This window comes from Budorcas taxicolor, chromosome 8 (assembly GCF_023091745.1).
Source record: "Budorcas taxicolor isolate Tak-1 chromosome 8, Takin1.1, whole genome shotgun sequence".
Classification (NCBI taxonomy): domain Eukaryota; kingdom Metazoa; phylum Chordata; class Mammalia; order Artiodactyla; family Bovidae; genus Budorcas; species Budorcas taxicolor.
The window spans coordinates 80,639,289-80,658,365 of record NC_068917.1 but is presented as its reverse complement, the minus strand read 5'-3'; the positions used below and the strand labels follow the sequence as shown (position 1 = coordinate 80,658,365).

The window sequence follows — 19,077 nt, the reverse complement described above, 5'->3', positions numbered from 1 at the left end:
AGGATGGGGGCCTTCCCTGGACATAGGAAGTGCTAAAACTGGGACGAGTCGGTCACTCTGATTTCTTCTCATACCTTCAACAACCCTACATGCAGTCACCACCTGATTCCATCAGAAAGTAAAGAGGCTCTATGGATTCAGAGCCAGATTTATCTAAACTATACATGAATAAACTTCACCGAATATGACTGATATACAGGTGTATTCAGCCTCATCACAGAAAGGGAACATCCAAACTCATTACTCACACAAAGCCCTGCTGCTGCTGCTGCTAAGTCACTTCAGTCATGTCTGACTCTGTGCGACCCCATAGACGGCAGCCCACCAGGCTCTGCCATCCCTGGGATTCTCCAGGCAAGAACACTGGAGTGGGTTGCCATTTCCTTCTCCAAAGCATGAAAGTGAAAAGTGAAAGTGAAGTCGTTCAGTCATGTCTGACTCTTAGCAACCCCATGGACTGCAGCCTACCAGGCTCCTCCGCCCATGGGATTTTCCAGGCAAGAGTACTGGAGTGGGGTGCCATTGCCTTCTCCACAAAAAGCCCTGCTGCTGCTGCTGCTGCTAAGTCACTTCAGTCATGTCTGACTCTGTGCAACCCCATAGACGGCAGTCCACCAGGCTCTGCCATCCCTGGGATTCTCCAGGCAAGAACACTGGAGTGGGTTGCCATTTCCTTCTCCAATGCAGCAAAGTGAAAAGTGAAAGTGAAGTCGCTCAGTAGTGTCTGACTCTTAGCGACTCCATGGACTGCAGCCTACCAGGCTCCTCCATCCTTGGGACTTTCCAGGCAAGAGTACTGGAGTAGGTTGCCATTGCCTTCTCCACACAAAGCCCTAGGAAGATTCAAAATGTTGAATCAATGTTGAATCAATTCAATATAGCAAATGGGTACAGGAAAGTGGGATCTGGGATGGGATCAAAAGGAAATAGCTTAGCTCAGAACCTGGAAAACCAGGTCCTTTTCCAAACTTTTGATTCTTATCAGTGCATGGCTTTTCTACCAAGTTCACAGGCAAAACCATGAGGTCAGGCCTACACATTCTGAAAAGCACTATATTTTCCTTGTTTCATTGTCCCAGATGCATGAGAAGTATTGTCACTTTACTTTCATTGTCAGAAATAGCCAAATTTAGCACAAGATTATGAAACTCACAGGAAGACAACGTGGGAGGAACAATTTTTTTTTCCTCCCTATCATACTGTACTATGTCTGACGAGGACCTGTTCATCAAAAGAAAGAAATGTCTCTTCCTATACAAAGGTTTAGAAGACCTGCTACATGGAAGGATGCACAGACCCAGACTTTACAAAATGCTAGGGTCACATTACTCCAGCTGACCCCAGCTTAACAAGCATATTATTTTGCTTCTGGCAACTTCTGAGTCAAGCTAAGCTTCAATGATGTTTACATGCTAATAGCACAGTAGCTATTAACGTCATATTAAATGCAGAAACAGGAAAAAAATCACCATTTCCTTTTCAGACTTTTGGCAATGGTCAAAATTCAAAGATATCTGCCATTTTAAAGCCTAATTTCTCACTGGTTCCTTTTATTTAGTTTAAATTTATTCACTATGTATCATTATGTGCTAAAGGTAGGAACCACTGTTGGAGATAATCTGTATTAAAAAGTGAATGAGAAAAGATAAACATGGGATAGGAGGGGAAAAAGTCAATGAAAAGAGAATTGAAAGAGACATGTGTACCCCAGTGTTCACTGCAGCACTGTTTATAATAGCCAGGACATGGAAGCAACCTAGATGTCCATCAGCAAACGAATGGATAAGAAAGCTGTGGTACATATACACAATGGAGTATTACTCATCCATTAAAAAGAATACATTTGAATCAATTCTAATGAGGTGGATGAAACTGGAGCCTATTATACAGAGCGAAGTAAGCCGGAAAGAAAAACACCAATACAGTATACTAACGCATACACATGGAATTTAGAAAGATGGTATCGATAACCCTGTATGCGAGACAGCAAAAGAGACACAGATGTATAGAACAGTCTTTTGGACTCTGTGGGAGAGGGAGAGGGTGGGATGATTTGGGAGAATGGCATTGAAACATGTATAATATCATATAAGAAACGAATAGCCAGTCCAGGTTTGATGCAGGATATAGGGTGCTTGGGGCTGGTGCACTGGGATGACCCAGAGGGATGGTACATGGAGGGAGGTGGGAGGGGGGTTCAAGATGGGGAACATGTGTATACCTGTGGTGGATTCATGTTGATGTATGGCAAAACAAATACAATATTGTAAAGTAATTAGCCTCCAATTAAAATAAATAAATTTAAATTAAAAAAGAAAAGAAAGACAAATGCACTTGAGTAATGCACTTGTCGTGGAGATTTGAGAAGGGTTATGGTTCCCCACACCAGGGTCTCCTGCATTGCAGGAAGATTCTTTACCATCTGAGCTATGGGAAAGTCCCCAAGAGAGAGAGAGTCATGGTTTCTTGAGGGCTTCCGCAGTGGCTCAGTGGTAAAGAACCTGCCTACCAAAGCAGGAGACACAGGAGATGTGGGTTTGATGCCTGGGTCAGGAAGATCCCCTGAAGGAGGAAATGGCATCCCACTCCAGTATTCTTGCAGGGGAAATCCCATGGACAGGGGAGCCTGGAGGGTTATAGTCCATGGGGTCGCAAAGAGTTGAACATGACTGAAGCCACTGAGAACAGCACGGCATGGTTTCTTGAAGACTATACTAGTAGCTCTCATCAACTAAGAAATCTCAGACAGGAGCAACAGAGGTGGCCTCAAGCTCTAAAGCGTCGTGTTGGGAATCTCCAGAATAAAATATGGACTTCCTGGGACTCCCTTAACCCACTGGCATTCCAAACAAGCAGCAGACCATTCTCTACCTCCGCGGTTCACTCCAGTGTAGAAGCTAAAACTCTTTCCCAACCCAAACAAGATGAGTGCCCAGGTCTGCTTGTCTAATGTTCAAGTACTATCTGCTGAAGAGTCTGTTGAGTACCTCCAGGTGCTACACTCGCTAGTACCTTCTTGCTGACCTAAGGCCTGTTGTCAGAAATTATGGGAAGAGAGTTAACAGGTCCAGAGTGCAGCCTGAAAAACCCCAAGTGAAAAAGAACCATGAAGATTGAATTACAACCACACATGCACTCCTGACAAAGCTCTGTGTTCAACGTGCCATGTCTGCACCTCCAAAAGATGGACCTTGAGGACATTTAAGCTTCTAAACATGGATGACAGAATCACTTCCCCCCCCACAACAATATCGAACCAACGTTGTCCACCATTCTCTTAAGTCCATGCTAAATAGCTTAATGTGAGGGCCTATTTATTTCTATCTTCCAATCTCATTTATAGCTCATGAGTAAATCTTATGACTTTGTATAAACCTTCATGAGTAAATCTTTATGATTTTTTAACTGCAAAACACTACAGTAAAAGGAAAAACACATTTGCAGGATTTCAAAAATGGGGGGAAGATAGGTAGCCTGACCAGAGGGTTCACTTTCCATTCTGCTCTAGAGATAAAAATAATAGCAGAGGCCAGAAGACACATCTGTTTCTTTCCTTTAGGCTTTTCGTCTCTAACGCTTAAAAAGAAACTTTTTTGTCTTTCCTTTCAATTCTTTTTGCAGACTCTCTTTAGCTTGATTTTTAAAAATATTTCAAAGGATTCCACACGATAAAGGAATAACAAAAGATGTGTTCTTTTCAAATAAACTTTCCTTTGCTTTGTCAACAGTGTTTTCTAACTCAGGGCAGACCACCTTTTGAATTCCAGAGCCTTCTCCCCATCCCTCTCAGAATGGCAGGCAGAACTCAGGGACCAAAAACATCGGTGGTTCAGACATCTGGGTCCTTTTCTGGCTGAATCTCTACTGTGCCTGCAGCACTGAGAGCCTCTTCCCTTTTTCTACAACAAAGAAGTCTTCCATCTGACAGAAGAGGATAATAGCATTGGCTTGGCAACTCCTCAGGAGCTTCAGGAGGTGTAATTAATTAACATTAGTCCTCTTGAGACAAAAAGAGCTATTTAAGTATAAATCTTAATTATCATGATTATTATGAGTCTATAGCAGAACCATACCCTTCTCTGTTTTTAAGGCAGAAAAGCAGGCAAAACTTTTCTGCCTTTCACTCCCAGGACAGGACATGGGTCTTGACAAATGGCCTTAAGAATAAGTAGTGGGGGTGGGGGGCTTTATATTTTATGAATGTATAACATTTGGAGAAATTTCCTCACCCCACATTCTTTGGCCTAAGTACACCAAATCTAAATCTGCCAGTTCGAGGGCAATTCTAAGTGTTGTAGAGAGCGCTAGTTCATCCAGACGTCATGAATCTTTGGATAAAATGGCACAAATGAAAAGCTGTGGGGAAAGCTCTTCCAATATTTATAGTTTGCTTCTGACGCACATTTTGCATAGGAGACAACTGCTCCCGAATGAGGCAGCATAAGTCACTAACTCCCACTGCTTGTGTGAATGAGCATTCTTGAGCTGTGACATTCTTCCTGAATGAGTGGGCCATAGAGGCACTCTTTATGTACTGCCTAAAGAATGGAAAGCTTTAAAATCTGGGTATTTTATCGTCTAGCACTCCGGCTAGGTTTGTTCTAAGCCTAAAGCGTTCATCATTCGGGTCATGATTTCAACAAGAGAATCTACTCTTAAACAATCAATGTGTTCATGTTTACAATAATACCTGCCCTTGAATATTCTTGGAACTTGTGCTTTCTAATCAGAAGATGCTAGCAAAAGCTCCAGGTTTCTTCCACATGGCCCTCACAAGCAATCTCTCTACCGTGAATTTCCGCTTAGAATTCTGCTTAAAAGGGCACCCTCTCCAATTCTAATCTCCACTCAGTCTCCACACACATTCATGTTCGTGAAGCAACTTTTCTACATGTGGGACTGAATTCCAGTGACAGCCACATAATGGATCAATTTCATCTTAGACAAGTCTTATTTTTCACCCATAAGCTAAATTGGATACAGAAGCATCTTTGGAGAATCTGCAGATAACCCCTTGCTTTCCATGTGTGTGCCTGCACCACCACCTCTACTTATTCACTCTCCTAAGCTGCCTTAAGTCATCATGTTATTGTTGTTGCTTAGTCGCTAAGTTATGTCCGACTTTTTTTGACCTCATGGACTGTAGCTCGCCAGGCTCCCCTGACCAGGGGATTCCCCAAGCAAGAATACTGGAGTGGGTTGCCATTTCCTCCTCCAGGGAATCTTCTCGACCCAGTTATCAGACCCGAGCCTCCTGCATCTCTGCATAGGCAGGCAGTTTCTTTACCACCGAGCCATCCCAGAAGCCCTGAGCCATCCTGCTTTTAGGTAAACCCAATCAGAGTGCTTCTCTGTGCACCAGCTACTCCATGTTTTCATCATTATTCCTGGTTAATACCCTTGGAGAGTCAGTGAGGTAAGCTCAATGAATGCCTGAATAATCCTTCCAGTGTTCACACTGCCCCCGCCCCAGCCCTTGCCAGAGTGCAGGGAAGGACTGAAAGAACCGCCTTCACTACTCAAGTGTGGTCCATGGGTTTGCAGCACCATCTGGGAGCTCATTAGAAATGCAGATTGTCAGGCCCTTCTCCAGATCATGGAATCAGAATCCGCATTTAACAGGATCCCCGGGAGAGCTTATCTCTCATTAAAGGTTGAGAAATCCTGATTTATAATTCCTTGGCAAGTGTGGCCAAAGTCAATAGACCCCAGCGTTCATAGAGGGTAGTACTTTTTCAGTGAAACATAGAGTAACCCTGAAAATAGCAGACCTAAATATTGAGGGGGCTGGATAACGACTGCAAAAATGTTGGGGGTGAGGGCAAGAGATGTGTTTGTCTCTAGAGGCGTATATCTGGGTCCCACTGCAAATGGCAAGGCGGAAGGGAGAGAGCTTAGACACCTGAGGCAGCTTATATTCACCCACCCTCTCTAGGAACCTAACACTGACTCAGTTTTCTCCTAAAAAGGCCAAGTCTAGAAAGCTCCTGTAGTCAAGTGACAGAGTCTGGGGGTCCTCTTCTCTGGGCAAGCCCAAGCCCCCAGAGAGGCGAGGACAAAGCCAAAGCTGAGATGAAGCCGTTCTGGGCAGTTTCTTCCTAAGGCCAGAAAGCATAAGCACTGGGGAGGTGAGGATGGGCGCACTGGCAGCATGTTCTTGCCCCTCCCCCAGGAGAGGGCAGCACTGAGCTCCTCCCTGTGCGAGGTGAGGGGCCCTGAGGCCACGCCCAGACATATTCCTCTTCACAATCACCTTTATGTAAGTGTTAGAACCTGACATTTTACAGAGAAGGAAAGCTAGATTTAGAGGTGGTAAGAAATTGCTCAAAGCCACAGAGGTTATGAAAGACACAACTCAGGCAAATCAGAGCCTAGACTCAAACCCTTCTTACTGTGGCAAAGTTTCCCTTTGAATAACGGGGAGAGTGGGATAACCATGATTAAAAATCCAAGCTCAAACATCAGATCTGAGTGAGCCATGTGGATTAACACAAGAGACAGGAGTTTATTTCACTGAAAGGAAAAAGGACAATATTTGAGGTTCTACCTACTCCACTTAGTTTTTCTGTTCAAGGCTTCTACAAAAAGAGAACATTCAAAGGAGTGCTTACTTCTTTATTGCCTGCAATTTCTGCATATCTTCAGCTGAATAGGGTTTCCCTGGTGGTGCAGAGGTTAAAGCGTCTGCCTGCAATGTGGGACACCTGGATTTGATCCCTGGGTCAGGAAGATCCCCTGGAGAAGGAAATGGCAACCCACTCCAGTATTCTTGCCTGGAGAATCCCATGGACGGAGGAGCTTGGTGGGCTACAGGTCACGGGTCGCAAAGAGTCGTACACGACTGAGCGACTTCACTTCCACTTTCACTTTCAGCTGAATAGGGTTCCTTCTTTTCATGAGTAGGTCCTGCCTAACAGTGGGATAAGGACATCCCTGGGAATTAGAAGCCAAGAGAGACAACCACGAAGAGAAGCAGGAGACAGTAATGAAAGCCCAAGTGTTTCTCTGTCCTTTATCATTTTATGGGTAGTTGAAGTATTTCCTATTATTGGAAAAAAGGGCTGTGTTTCATCACCATCCAGTAGGTAGCCCAGCGTTTTCTGTTTCTCAAACCTCCAGAGAGACCTGACAAATTGTTCAAAATCCTAGAATTCCAGTACAACAGGCTGTTAAGCAAGACTCTTCCTGCGTTAGTAACCAACACCAAAGTGAGCACCAAAGGTGGAATTCACAAAAGCAATGATTGAATCCACGTCCTTTGAAATATCTGATACATGAAGAGATTTCAAAAGGTCCCAGAGAGGAGAGAAAAAGGAAAGACTTATAAAGAAGTTTCTCTGGGGAGAAGCGTCACCATCACCACCCCACCATGGGGCTTCCACAGCTGCACTTGAGAACATGACCTGTGTTCTTTGCAGGTGAAAGGCTCAAGGACCGGTGGCTGACTCTCCCAGAGATGGCTCAGGCCAAGTGTGGTGGGATGCAGCTGACATCTGGGTCCCGCCTGTGCACCCAGAATTGTCAGGTCAAGGGATCCTGAGGGCTCCCCTGGACCAGATAGAGGCAGCACAGAAGAAAGTCTGTGGGGGAGTCTAGAGGGCCAGAGGGAGCCCCCAACGTACAAAGCTGCATTCCTGGATATGAAGGAGGAGCCACTTTCAGCAGCCAGAACACGGATGCATTTCTGTCATGGGAGTTTCAGGAGAGGGGGCTGCAGAGAGAGGAATCCCAAAGTTCTCCAGGAAAGATGAGCTGTGAATCGACACTGAACACACCCAGGTCCCAAGAGCACAGAGCCACCAGCCAGTACACTTCCCTGCCCTCCATCCCCATGCCCATCCCCTCCACCCAGGCAGCACAAAAGCTTAAATCTCATTAGCTAGCTCTAGCCCCCACCCCCATTCTGCCAACCTGCGCAGAGAGGGGAGAGGAGACTGACCCTTAAGTCAAGTCCAGAGTTGATTTCTAACTCAGAAGCGACATCCTGTTTCACAGTTGAGATTCTATCTGCAACCTCAAGTGATCCCAGGATTGTCTGTTACTCAACAATGAGCAGAAAAATCTTGCTTGGGTCAGAATTCCATCCCAGACAAGTGACTCTCACCTTTGGCTGCACACTGGGATCACTGGGGAATCTCAAAAATGAAAAATGCCAAAGCCCAAGGCTCACCCTGGAAACACAGAATCAGAATTGCTAGAGATGGGCCCCAGAAATGTGTCTTAAAAAATGAAATAAGATTAAAAAACAATTAAAACTCAACCATTAATGTGTAACAAAGAGCAGGATGCAACTGTTCTAGTAGACCATGAAGTGACTAAATAGTAAAGGGACAATGGAAAACCAAGAGGAAATGAAATGAATTTGACTGTCACCAGCTGTGTTCTTCCACGGGCTAGAAAGACAAAAATCACTGTTCTCCAGATGCATTTTGAAGCAGAAAGCTCCTTGTTGTACTTTAAATATAACTCAAAACTGACCAGTTGCTGCTGCTGCTGCTGCTGCTGCTAAGTCACCTCAGTCGTGTCCAACTCTGTGCATCCCCATAGACGGCAGCCCACCAGGCTCCCCCGTCCCTGGGATTCTCCAGGGAAGAACACTGGAGTGGGTTGCCATTTCCTTCTCCAAACTGACCAGAGCTGAGTTCAATTCCAAGCATGGGATCAGAAATAATCAGTGTAGTGTTTAGAAAGTCTTGACTCCCTTTCTCAGTTGCAAGTCAAGTTGCCAGTGATGATCTGGACTGGTACCTGGGCCCTGCTGACATCTAAAGACCTGATAACACCTGTCCCTCCTCACAACAGCCTGGCTGGGGCTGGTGTCTGGTGTCAGACTCTGCAAGGTTCCAGCACTCTGGAGAGACACATGGGCATCTTTACTGCCAGTCTCACATCCTCACACCTGTAGATGGCACCCTCTTGGCCTGGCTGATGCTGGCTTGGGGTCTCTCTGCTCCAAGTGGAAAACAGAGCGTCTGCCACAATATCCCATATTTCCACTCCATGTGGTGTGAAAGGCAATTGGAACTGTCACTAAGTTCAGTCATCCTCTTCCATGCTCACCCATTTTTATATTATTAGGTGTTTTTAATTTGTCTGGTTTTATTCCTGTTTTAATTTCTGTCAACATGCTTCCTTCTCTATCTCCAAATAGAGAGTGAATTCTTAAATAAGGTGACCATTTCATGGAAATCTGAGCTCTGAGCTGAGTGAGGAACACATGCAACTAAAGACGGAAGAGCTGCTGTTTTAATTCTTCTGGATTCATACAGTGATGCAACTGACTTCACAGAAACCCCAGACTGCCTGGTTCCTGGGAAGTCCAGAAACTCCCAGTGTGAACAAAAGGATCTCATCAAAACAACTAGAGGGAAAAGTAGCTGTAACTTTATATCATGGAGATTTGTGAGAGCTGAACTTCTTGATCAACTACTGTATGATGACAACAGAAATACTGAAGGACCATAAACTCAAACATGACCTTAAAGTAGAATGTACATTTAGACCAGCAGGGTCTAAATATATATAGTATTATATATACATATATATAATATTTCCCTTTGTAAATTTTTCTTTAGTTTTCAGGTGAGTTAAGAGGGAAAGAAAGCATTTCTAAGAAAAGCCATTCTCTGTAGGCTAGGGCTACAAATCGCATAAATATCCACAAAGATTCTACTATACAAGCCAAGTGAGGTCAGTCTCTTAACTGGTCTCACTGGTTTATGGCCCATACAGGCCATTTATATATCCACTATCACCCTGGGCCAAGTCTCTTTCATTTCCACTTTCATTTATTACTCCCTGATAGTGGGTCCTTGAGTAATACTTAAAGTGAAATAAAAATCAGTCTTTTCTAAAGCCATATTTATTTTAAAGATCTGATAAAAAAGAATAAATGAAAAGAAAGGGAAAGAACATATTTTTTAAAATATGGCTTAATTTTTGTTGTAGATAAATAAATGATTATTTCCTTTTAAGGGAATACTTGAGAGACTTCAAGCTATTCTTAGACCAAAGAACCACTCTTTCCAATCACTAGCTAAGTTAAAACTAACAAAAGCTATTGATAAAAATGAGGCCACATGGATAAGACGAATTAAACTGTACCAAAGATTGGTACTGTACAGAAATGTTAAAAAAAAAACACACACATAAAAATCCTATCTAAAATAGAAGCTTCTGGCTTTACACTGACAGAACAGTGCTCATATCAAAGCATACAAACCACTTCTAAAACTTTTAAATGCCAGACCTTCAACCTGGAATCAAGTTCACCTCCAACAGTTTCAGAAGCCAGTTGTTGGTGAAATTCACATAAATCCTTAAGTTTAGATGAGAATAATGTACTAACGTGATGTCAGTTTCTTAGTTTCGACAAAAGTAAGCAATGCAAGATGTTAGCAACAGGGAAATCAGGTGAGGGGTAGCTGTGAACTCTCGGTACCATCTCTGTAACTTTTCTGTAGATTTAAAATTATTCACAAATAAAACATTCATTTAAAAACATACAAAAAACCATTGTCCCAGAAGCAAAGATTCTGGATTTAACTATAAAGCTGTTATCCCCACAAATGTGCAGGAAGAAAATGAACACAGTAATCTAGCGATTTACTACAGCGAATGTAGCCAAGCAACTAAACTCTCAATTAAGAGGAAGATTTAATGAAACAGACAACAACTGCCAGGGTGTCTGGGTAAGGCATCCAAACATAGCTTGTTTTATGTGCTCCTGAAAGGCTGTTTGTAAATCAAACTTATATAATTCAAATCACATTTTGAGCATGCTAAGGAAGCTGGTGCATTTAAAAAGCTGCTGAATAAATACCAGGATAACAGGAAGATGGATTGTGTAACAAGAATTACTGCATTCTCATTTGGTGAAGGTGGCTTGGCAGCCATCACCCTTTGTCCATGGGGCTGTCCTGGGAGCCATACTAGTACCTGCTGCCCAATCAGCCCCTGCCCCACCGGCCGCCAAGTTTCTATTTTCCCTTCTCTCTGCAAGGCTGACTTTGTGTGGCTTTGATTAATTCAGAGCTATTATGGTGAGGAATTCTAATCATGAACAGGTCCCAATAGCCAAACACATGGCTCAGCCTCCCCAGTGGTATCAGGTATTTGGGCAATACAATCAAGCAAATAAGAATACTTTCACTGAACAAGAGTGTCTGGAGCAAGTAAACACATGATATTGTCCCTGCTGTTACTGGGGCTCCCACTGAAATTCTTCTGCTGACCATGGACTGGACTCCCAATACCAGCCATCCTTTTCCCAATGCAAACCACTGGTCAGATGGGAACTAGCACCACTCTTAGAGAAATAATTCAGGATTCCATCAACGGATGCCTTAACTCAGTCAGCCCCGGTAAGCAAAACATTCCACAATACTGGTTTCTCAGCCACAGGTGAGGGAGCAGGATTCTCAATCCCAACTGGTTAAAGGGTCAGAAAATATATCTCAAACAGCGCATGAGCCGACCAAATTCAGCACACCTGCTCACAGATTTGCTTGTATTTTGTCACTGTGGGTACAAAATCTCATATAACACGTGAGAGAAAAATAATGTGTGTGTTGTCAGAATATTGTTCAAATTATTCATCCCTATCACCTCCATGGGAGGAGTATGAGGCCCTGCTCCTGGACTGGCCTTGGCCCTATGACTTGCTTTGGCCAATGGCCTACAAGTTGAAGAAACTGTGTGCCAATCCCCAAAGAAGGCCTTATAAAGCCTTGCTTTCTTCTTTTTTTTTTTTGCTGCCCTCTTGCACTTTGTACTTATCCTAAGAAGTAGATCTCCTGCGTAGCTGCTGTTTCTGCACCCTGCACCCCAGAAAAAACACACATGCAACAAAATTCCCCTAGCTGATCTACAGGCCCATGAGCAAGATAAAATGTTTGTTTCAAGCCACTGGGTTTGGGAGTGGTTTATTGTACTCATGAGGTTGTCAATAGTTGAGTGATACACACTAGCCCTCTCCAGATGCAAAAACATTAGGTACTCACCATCATCGATTCCAGGCCAGCCCATGAAGTGAGCAGAAATCTGTTTCTCATCCTTCCCATATTCGTTCTTGGCTACTAACTTGTAGTCCCCATTGTTCATGTGAGTGGGGTTGTCCAGCTGGAGGCAGCCGTGGTACTCCGTATGATTGGTAACATGGATTTTAGTACAGATGTATTTGGACTCATTCAAAATTGCCCCGTTATAGAACCACTGAAGCGCTGGCTTGGGATTGCCTTTCACAGTGAATGGAATGCACCAGTGGTGGTCTGAGGTTGGAGATTCGAGAAATGTGATAGTTGGAGCAACTAAATTGAAAAAGAGAGAGTTAATAGCATCAGAAAGCTCAGAATTCTCCCCATCTCCAAATCTCTGTGTCATAGATAGGGGGGTCTTACTCAACCATTGTCTGGTTTAAGAAAACATACGACCTGCAACTCTGGAATCCATCAATATTTTGTATCATCATCAAGTTTGATTTAACTTTTACAGAGAGCTTCAGAAAGAATCCTTTCCCTGCTCTGCCTAAGATCCATGCATCATAGGCATCTTTACACCTATTCAGTGTGAAAATCAACTCCAAACAGATCCCAGTGATTTCTGACAGTGGAAAGGGCTCATTTGAAGTTGACTTTGGTTTCTAACACATATGCCTTGATATTATGGAGATTAATCACCAAAACATTGAGGACCACTATTCTTACAGGGCTTCGCTAAATAATACAATGACAAAAATGACTTTGGAAAGTTTGCTTGAAGCTCGGATCTCACATAAATTTTCCAAAACAAATAAAACTGGTCAATGCAAAGAATGTTACTCCTGATGTTGACTGATTATTATAAAGTCTGATAAATTGATATATTTTTCACTGTCAAATAGTAAATGCTCTTTAATAGCATCACTTTTCATTATAGTACAGTCCATTTTTGCTAGAATTTCAGATACATCAAAGTTTTGATCCTTTAAATGTCTGAGGTCCTATCTAAACCTGAAAAACAAACTAGAGATTATTTTAAAATTAAATATAAAGCACTTTATTCTTAAGGGAAACAAACATTATCAGGTAGCATCTTTAAAGAGAGTACTTATCCTGAATGAAGACACTTAAAATCCCTCTTAAGTGGGATACATGTTGTCCATTTTCATGTGGTCTGACTTTGATAAGTATAAAACTGAGGACTGGAAAAGACCTTTGAGACCTAATAGTATCATTTTTTCAGATGAAAAAACCCAAGTGCTATGAGGTTAAGTGACTTGGCCAAGGTTACTGAGTGAGGAAAATCTGGACCAGGAATCCAGAACTCTTAAAGCCCTTCCCTTCATGCATCACTTCCTGGTTGTACATGTTCATCAGATAAAGTGGGGCAATCATAGCCTGGCAACTGATACATCTGAGTGGGTCACTGCTAAGGATCTCTCAGATGTTAATATTCCCTAACACTTATTTCTCATTATCTAAACCTTGATAGACTAGACCAGCTCTCCAGACCAGGGAGTCTACATAGACATTAACCTAAACTGGAAAACATTTGAATTGGAGTGCCCTTATTTGTAGGTCTGTGTGACAAACACAGGGATCACAATGGGGGAAGGACAATACTTACCTTCCTCCCACCAGCCCAGGTCCCCATATGCCCAGGCCCCACTTCTTCCTGCCACCACACTCTAATGTGCTTTTTGTGAGGTGTTGATTTAAAGACATAAAGTTGGAGACTTGGTTGTACATGTTTGGGGATGACACTGACTTCAAGATTGGTCAAAATCATGAGAAACTGTGAGTCCAAGACCTTCTGGGCATCGGGGCAGTATTGACACTGGCAATAGGTTGGCGATTTCAATCATTCACTCCAACAGTCACATAAGGAATGTGCGTTATGAGTGAATGCTAATCAGTGTATCAACACCTCGTGTCCACATGTGTATAATGCACATTCATACTTGTGCACACTCGTGTTCTTCTCAGCCAAATCCTAATTCAGAGTGAAACCTCATTAATTTATACCACAGCAGCTCAGAATTTGCAATGATGTGAAGATTATGTATTTTTTTACTGAATACGTACATCATTCACATTGAATGAAACAATCTGGAATGCTAAGATATACGTTGCATTGTTTACAATACTGGAAAACAATGTACATATGCTAAAGAAACATTAATATCCTTTATCTTCAGAAGACAGAAACTTAAAGCAATTATAATAATAAAAGTTTTTTGCAGGTAATAATAATTTTCAGCCATTTTAGTACTATTCCTTCCACTTCCCACAGAAGCTTGATGTCAAACTAATGAGGTTTATTTTTTGTAGCATCAATATATTGAGTATGAACAGCCAGCCCAATACTTTAGGTATCACAACTTTAAAGGTTCATATTGCTTTTATAGAGAACAAACTTTAGAAACTAGTTTATCGAAATTTAAGCCACAAGTTATTAACAAAAGGAAGATAACCAGCTCTTGATATGTTCTATCAAAAAAAGACAGGATAAGGCACAATAGGACAAGTTTAAGATCGAGAAAGAAGCTTAAAGACAACACATGAACAAGAGAGATTAGCAGAAATAGAAAGAATGGAAGGAGCTGGTAACATTTCTTAATTAAGGACGCACAGAACACTGCAGATACTTTTTTAATGCACAAAGCAGCAGAGGTCCCCAACCACAAATGCGGGTGTGTCCATGATCTTTTCTATTAAAAACACACGTTGATCTGATTACGTACAATGTACAGTGAGGTTGACAGAATCTTGATCTTCTCCTACAAGATTTTCTGCCACACAAGAGATTTGCTTTCCACTGTCATCAGATGAAATGTTAGTTATCCTTAAGGAGCCCTGTGTGTGGCTTGTTTCATTCTACAAATGAATTAACAGACAAAAATAATCTTGATTAGAACTGAACCCAATAGTGAGAAGATTTGGCATTTCTTCCCCTAACTAGAGAAAATCATCTGTAACATTAGAAAAAAAATTCCAGTCTAATCAAGCTCAATAAAGGGGCAACTCAGAAGTTAATCTGTTATCCCCAGATTTTAATTATAAATGTGTGAAGCTGATTTAATCCTTGAATTCCTACCTACCTTCCTCGAAGGGAAAAAAGCACAATGAGAGTCACTCACCTTGCTCATGATGAAACTAAAAGCTTACTAGAGACCTACAGACTTTCCAATCTATGAAGTATACATAACTAAAATACAATCTGCCTTAGTCTTTGTTTAGTAAGGATAGACAGAAAGTAAATACACAACAAAACTCATTGTAAATCTCTCTATGTGGCCCTATAAAATATTAAATGATTATCGCTAGGTTAATACAATCTCAAGTTCTGAGATATTCTCATCTCTACAAACATACAAACACAAGACTTACCATATGCTTGGAAACCAGATTACCGACATCCCAGTACAAATTTGGAACTGGGTCACCTGCAACAGTACAAGATAATGTGATAGACTTTCCCTCCTCCACAGTGAGGTTAGGTGCAGCCAGATTTGCTGATGGCAAACCTATGGAGCAAGGAAAGTAAAGGAAGACATATACAAATAGTTACGTGCATTATCAAAATAACAGCAACAAGCTGAAAACTCTCTCTGCTTTAAAAATCAATCATTATTTGCTTTCTGAGACTGACTTATGTTGATCTGAAAAAATGCCAAATTGATAAGCTTTACAGATTTGATGAGAGCCGAAAGATGTGCAAAGAGATTTGAAAACAAATTTTGCATGTGTCTCAAAAATATCATTGCAGAATAATCTTTTATTTTTAAAAAAGCCCACTAGTTTGTAGAACTACATCTTCTGGTTCTTGTTCTGTTTTACAGTTATCAATCCAGTTGTTTGCACATAGTCATTGTATTTGTAGAACAGCTTATTTTTCCCTCAGTTTTCTCTCTCCCATTTTTTTTACAGTCAAGGACAAAAGGGTGGGAGGCATCTACAATTTTTGCATAAACCCATTTTTTTCATTAAATAACTCACAAATCTAACCCACTACCAGAACTAGATTTTTAAAGAGATAAACTATGATCTTGAAATATAAGTTTAAAAAGCAGACTGAGATGAAACTGGAGTCTATTCTACAGAATGAAGTAAGCCAGAAAGAAAAACACCAATACAGTATATTAACACATATATATGGAATTTAGAAAGATGATAGCAACAACCCTGTATGTGAGATAGCAAAAGAGACACAGATGTATAGAACAGTCTTTTGGACTCTGTGGGAGAGGGCAAGGGTGGGATGATTTGGGAGAATGACATTGAAACATGTATAATATCCTATATGAAACGAATTGCCAGTCCAGGTTCGATGCATGATACTGGATGCTTGGGGCTGGTGCACTGAGACGACCCAGAGGGATGGTACAGGGAGGGAGGAGGGAGGGGGTTCAGGATAGGGAACACGTGTACACCCGTGGCGGATTCATGTTGATGTATGGCAAAACCAATACAACATTGTAAAGTAATTAACCTTCAATTAAAATAAATAAATTTATATTTTTTAAAAAAAGCAGACAGAGATTTTTAAACAGCCCAATTATGGAAGTTGGTTTCAAAGCATTTTTCAAAGATAATTAATAAATTTGAACCATACAGCATTAGAATGTTTCAAAGCTATATAAATCATAGTTAAATATTACAGGTATACTTGGTCACCCTATTTATGACATGATGAAAAAAACTGTATAGATCATTATGCCAGTGAAAAGCTCCTTTTTGGAAAAACCCTGAGAAAGTATTTGTTACCAGATGAAATTCTGATGCTTATAAACATTTTTTAATATTTCAAAACAGCTTCATTTTTGTACTTTTATATTTCAAAAGTCAGCTTTTCTTACTAACGCTATCATTTCATTAAACTATTATACCATTTGGGTGTTTATACTGCTCTTATTCATAGTCTTTTTAACATGAAGGTGGGTCTCAGAATATGTCAGGTCTTGCCAGTCAAGCAAGCCTCTCGATTGGTATCAGAAACTCATCTTAGGACTGCATTCACCCCCACAGCTCTGTCCCATGGAACTATGACACATCATTAAACTCAGGAGGAACCCACAGGTCAGAAAAGGCAATTCATCTTCAATAGCCGTGAAATTTCAATTAGCCTGCCCACCCAGGGGTTTCTGACCTGTCACCTTCACACTATTATGCATAAATCCTTCTCTTAAGACACAGTTCTTACTGACAACACTATTATTATTTATTCCTGAAACCAGACTACAGTAAGATTTACATAGTACATCTCATGGTATCCCCACAATTGGTAGAGGACTTCCCAACAAGATCTGGCTTTCAGTGGGCTGGTGTGACATCTTCAGAACCCTTCCTTTTTGTCAGCCTTTAACAGAGAGCAATGTTGTATTTTTCACAAGGTTCCAAACAGTCCCCTAATAGCCTGAACTTATATCGAGCAATGAAACATATACAAGTGATCAAGAGGCACTGCAGTTGACTGGAATGAACACTGGGTCAGGAATCAGAAGCCCTAGACCCTAAACCTGGCCCATACTACGTGCCATCGGGTGAATCATTTTTCCTCTCTCAATGTGATTTATTCTATATTAAATACACTGTTCAATCAGAAGATCTAGCTAGGATTTTTCCAGCTCTAGAATTTGGTGACCACTTTTATGACAATTAAGCTTTCCAATGTAAGAGGCTTGTCATGGCAAGATATTAATACAAGGAATGGGTTTATTTTTTTAAAAATCTTGAAGCCACTGGTATGCTGTAGGTGACTTTTTCCAGATATGCATTTCTTTTAAAAAAATACATAGCCACATAGTTTGAAAAGTCTATAATTCTACAAAATGTGTTATAAAAAATATTCAAACCATCTCTCAGATCAGGAATAAGACAGTGATGCCCACTTTTGCCACTTTTATTCAACATAGAATTGGAAGTCCTAGCCACAGGAATCAGACAAAAACAAATAAATGAAAGATATCTAAATTGAAAAGGAAAAGTAAAACTGTCACTGTTTGAAGACAACATGATATTATACATAGAAAATCCTAAAGGCACCACCAAAATAATACTAGAGCTCATCGATTAATTTAGTAAAGTTGCAGGATACAAAATTAATATACAGAAATCTATTGCATTTCCAGACATTAACAATAAACTATCTGAAGAAGAAACTGAGAAAAATTCCATTTACAATTGCGTCAAAAAGAACAAAATACCTAAAAATAAATCTAAGAAGGTAAAATACTTGTACCTGGAAAACTTTAAGACACTGATGAAAGAAATTAAAAACAACACAAACAGGTGGAAAGATATATGGTGCTCATGAATTTGAAGAATTAATATTGTTAAAATGACCATACCACCCAAGGTAATTCCTATCAAAATACAAACGGCATTTTCACAAAACTTGTATGCAAACACAAAAGACCCCAAATAGCTAAAACTATATAGCTATAAGAACAAAGAAAAAAGAACAAAACTGGAAGTATCATGCTCATTGATTTCAAACTCTATGATAAAGTTACAATAATCAAGAGTATGATGTCTGTGTTTATCATTCATTCATGTCTCTTTGTGACCCCATGGACTCTACAGCCCACCAGGCTTCTCTGTTCATGGAATTCTCCAGGCAAGAATATTAGAGTGGTTGCCATTCCCTTCTCCAGGGGATCTTCCCAACTCAGGGATCAAACCTGGGTCTCCTGTATGGCAGGCAGACTGTTTACCATCTGAGCCACCAGGGAAGCCCAAAGAGTATGCTGCTGCTGCTGCTGCTAAGTCGCTTCAGTCGTGTCCAACTCTGTGCGACCCCATAGACGACAACCCATCAGGCTCCCCCATCCCTGGGATTCTCTAGGCAAGAACACTGGAGTGGGTTGCCATTTCCTTCTCCAATGCATGAAAGTGAAAAGTGAAAGTGAAGTCGCTCAGTCGTGTCCGACTCTTAGCGACCCCACGGACTGCAGCCTACCAGGCTCCTCTGTCCATGGGATTTTCCAGGCAAGAGTACCGGAGTGGGGTACCATTGCCTTCTCCACAAAGAGTATGATACTGGCACAAAAACAGACACATTGATTAATGAAACTGAAGTGAGAACCTGGAAATGAAT

The 19,077-nt window shown here is 41.3% G+C and overlaps 1 protein-coding gene across 1 annotated transcript in view; it reads right to left on the bottom strand.

Moving 5' to 3' along the window:
- NTRK2 (neurotrophic receptor tyrosine kinase 2) overlaps positions 1-19,077 on the bottom strand; it is a 393,599-nt gene that overhangs the window by 311,864 nt on the left and 62,658 nt on the right. Inside the window, exons 6-8 of the mRNA XM_052644926.1 lie at positions 15,369-15,505; positions 14,723-14,855; positions 12,003-12,308 (exon numbers count right to left, since the gene is read on the bottom strand). Of these exons, the coding sequence (XP_052500886.1) occupies positions 12,003-12,308; positions 14,723-14,855; positions 15,369-15,505 (576 nt within the window). The remainder of the gene's footprint in view (positions 1-12,002; positions 12,309-14,722; positions 14,856-15,368; positions 15,506-19,077) is intronic.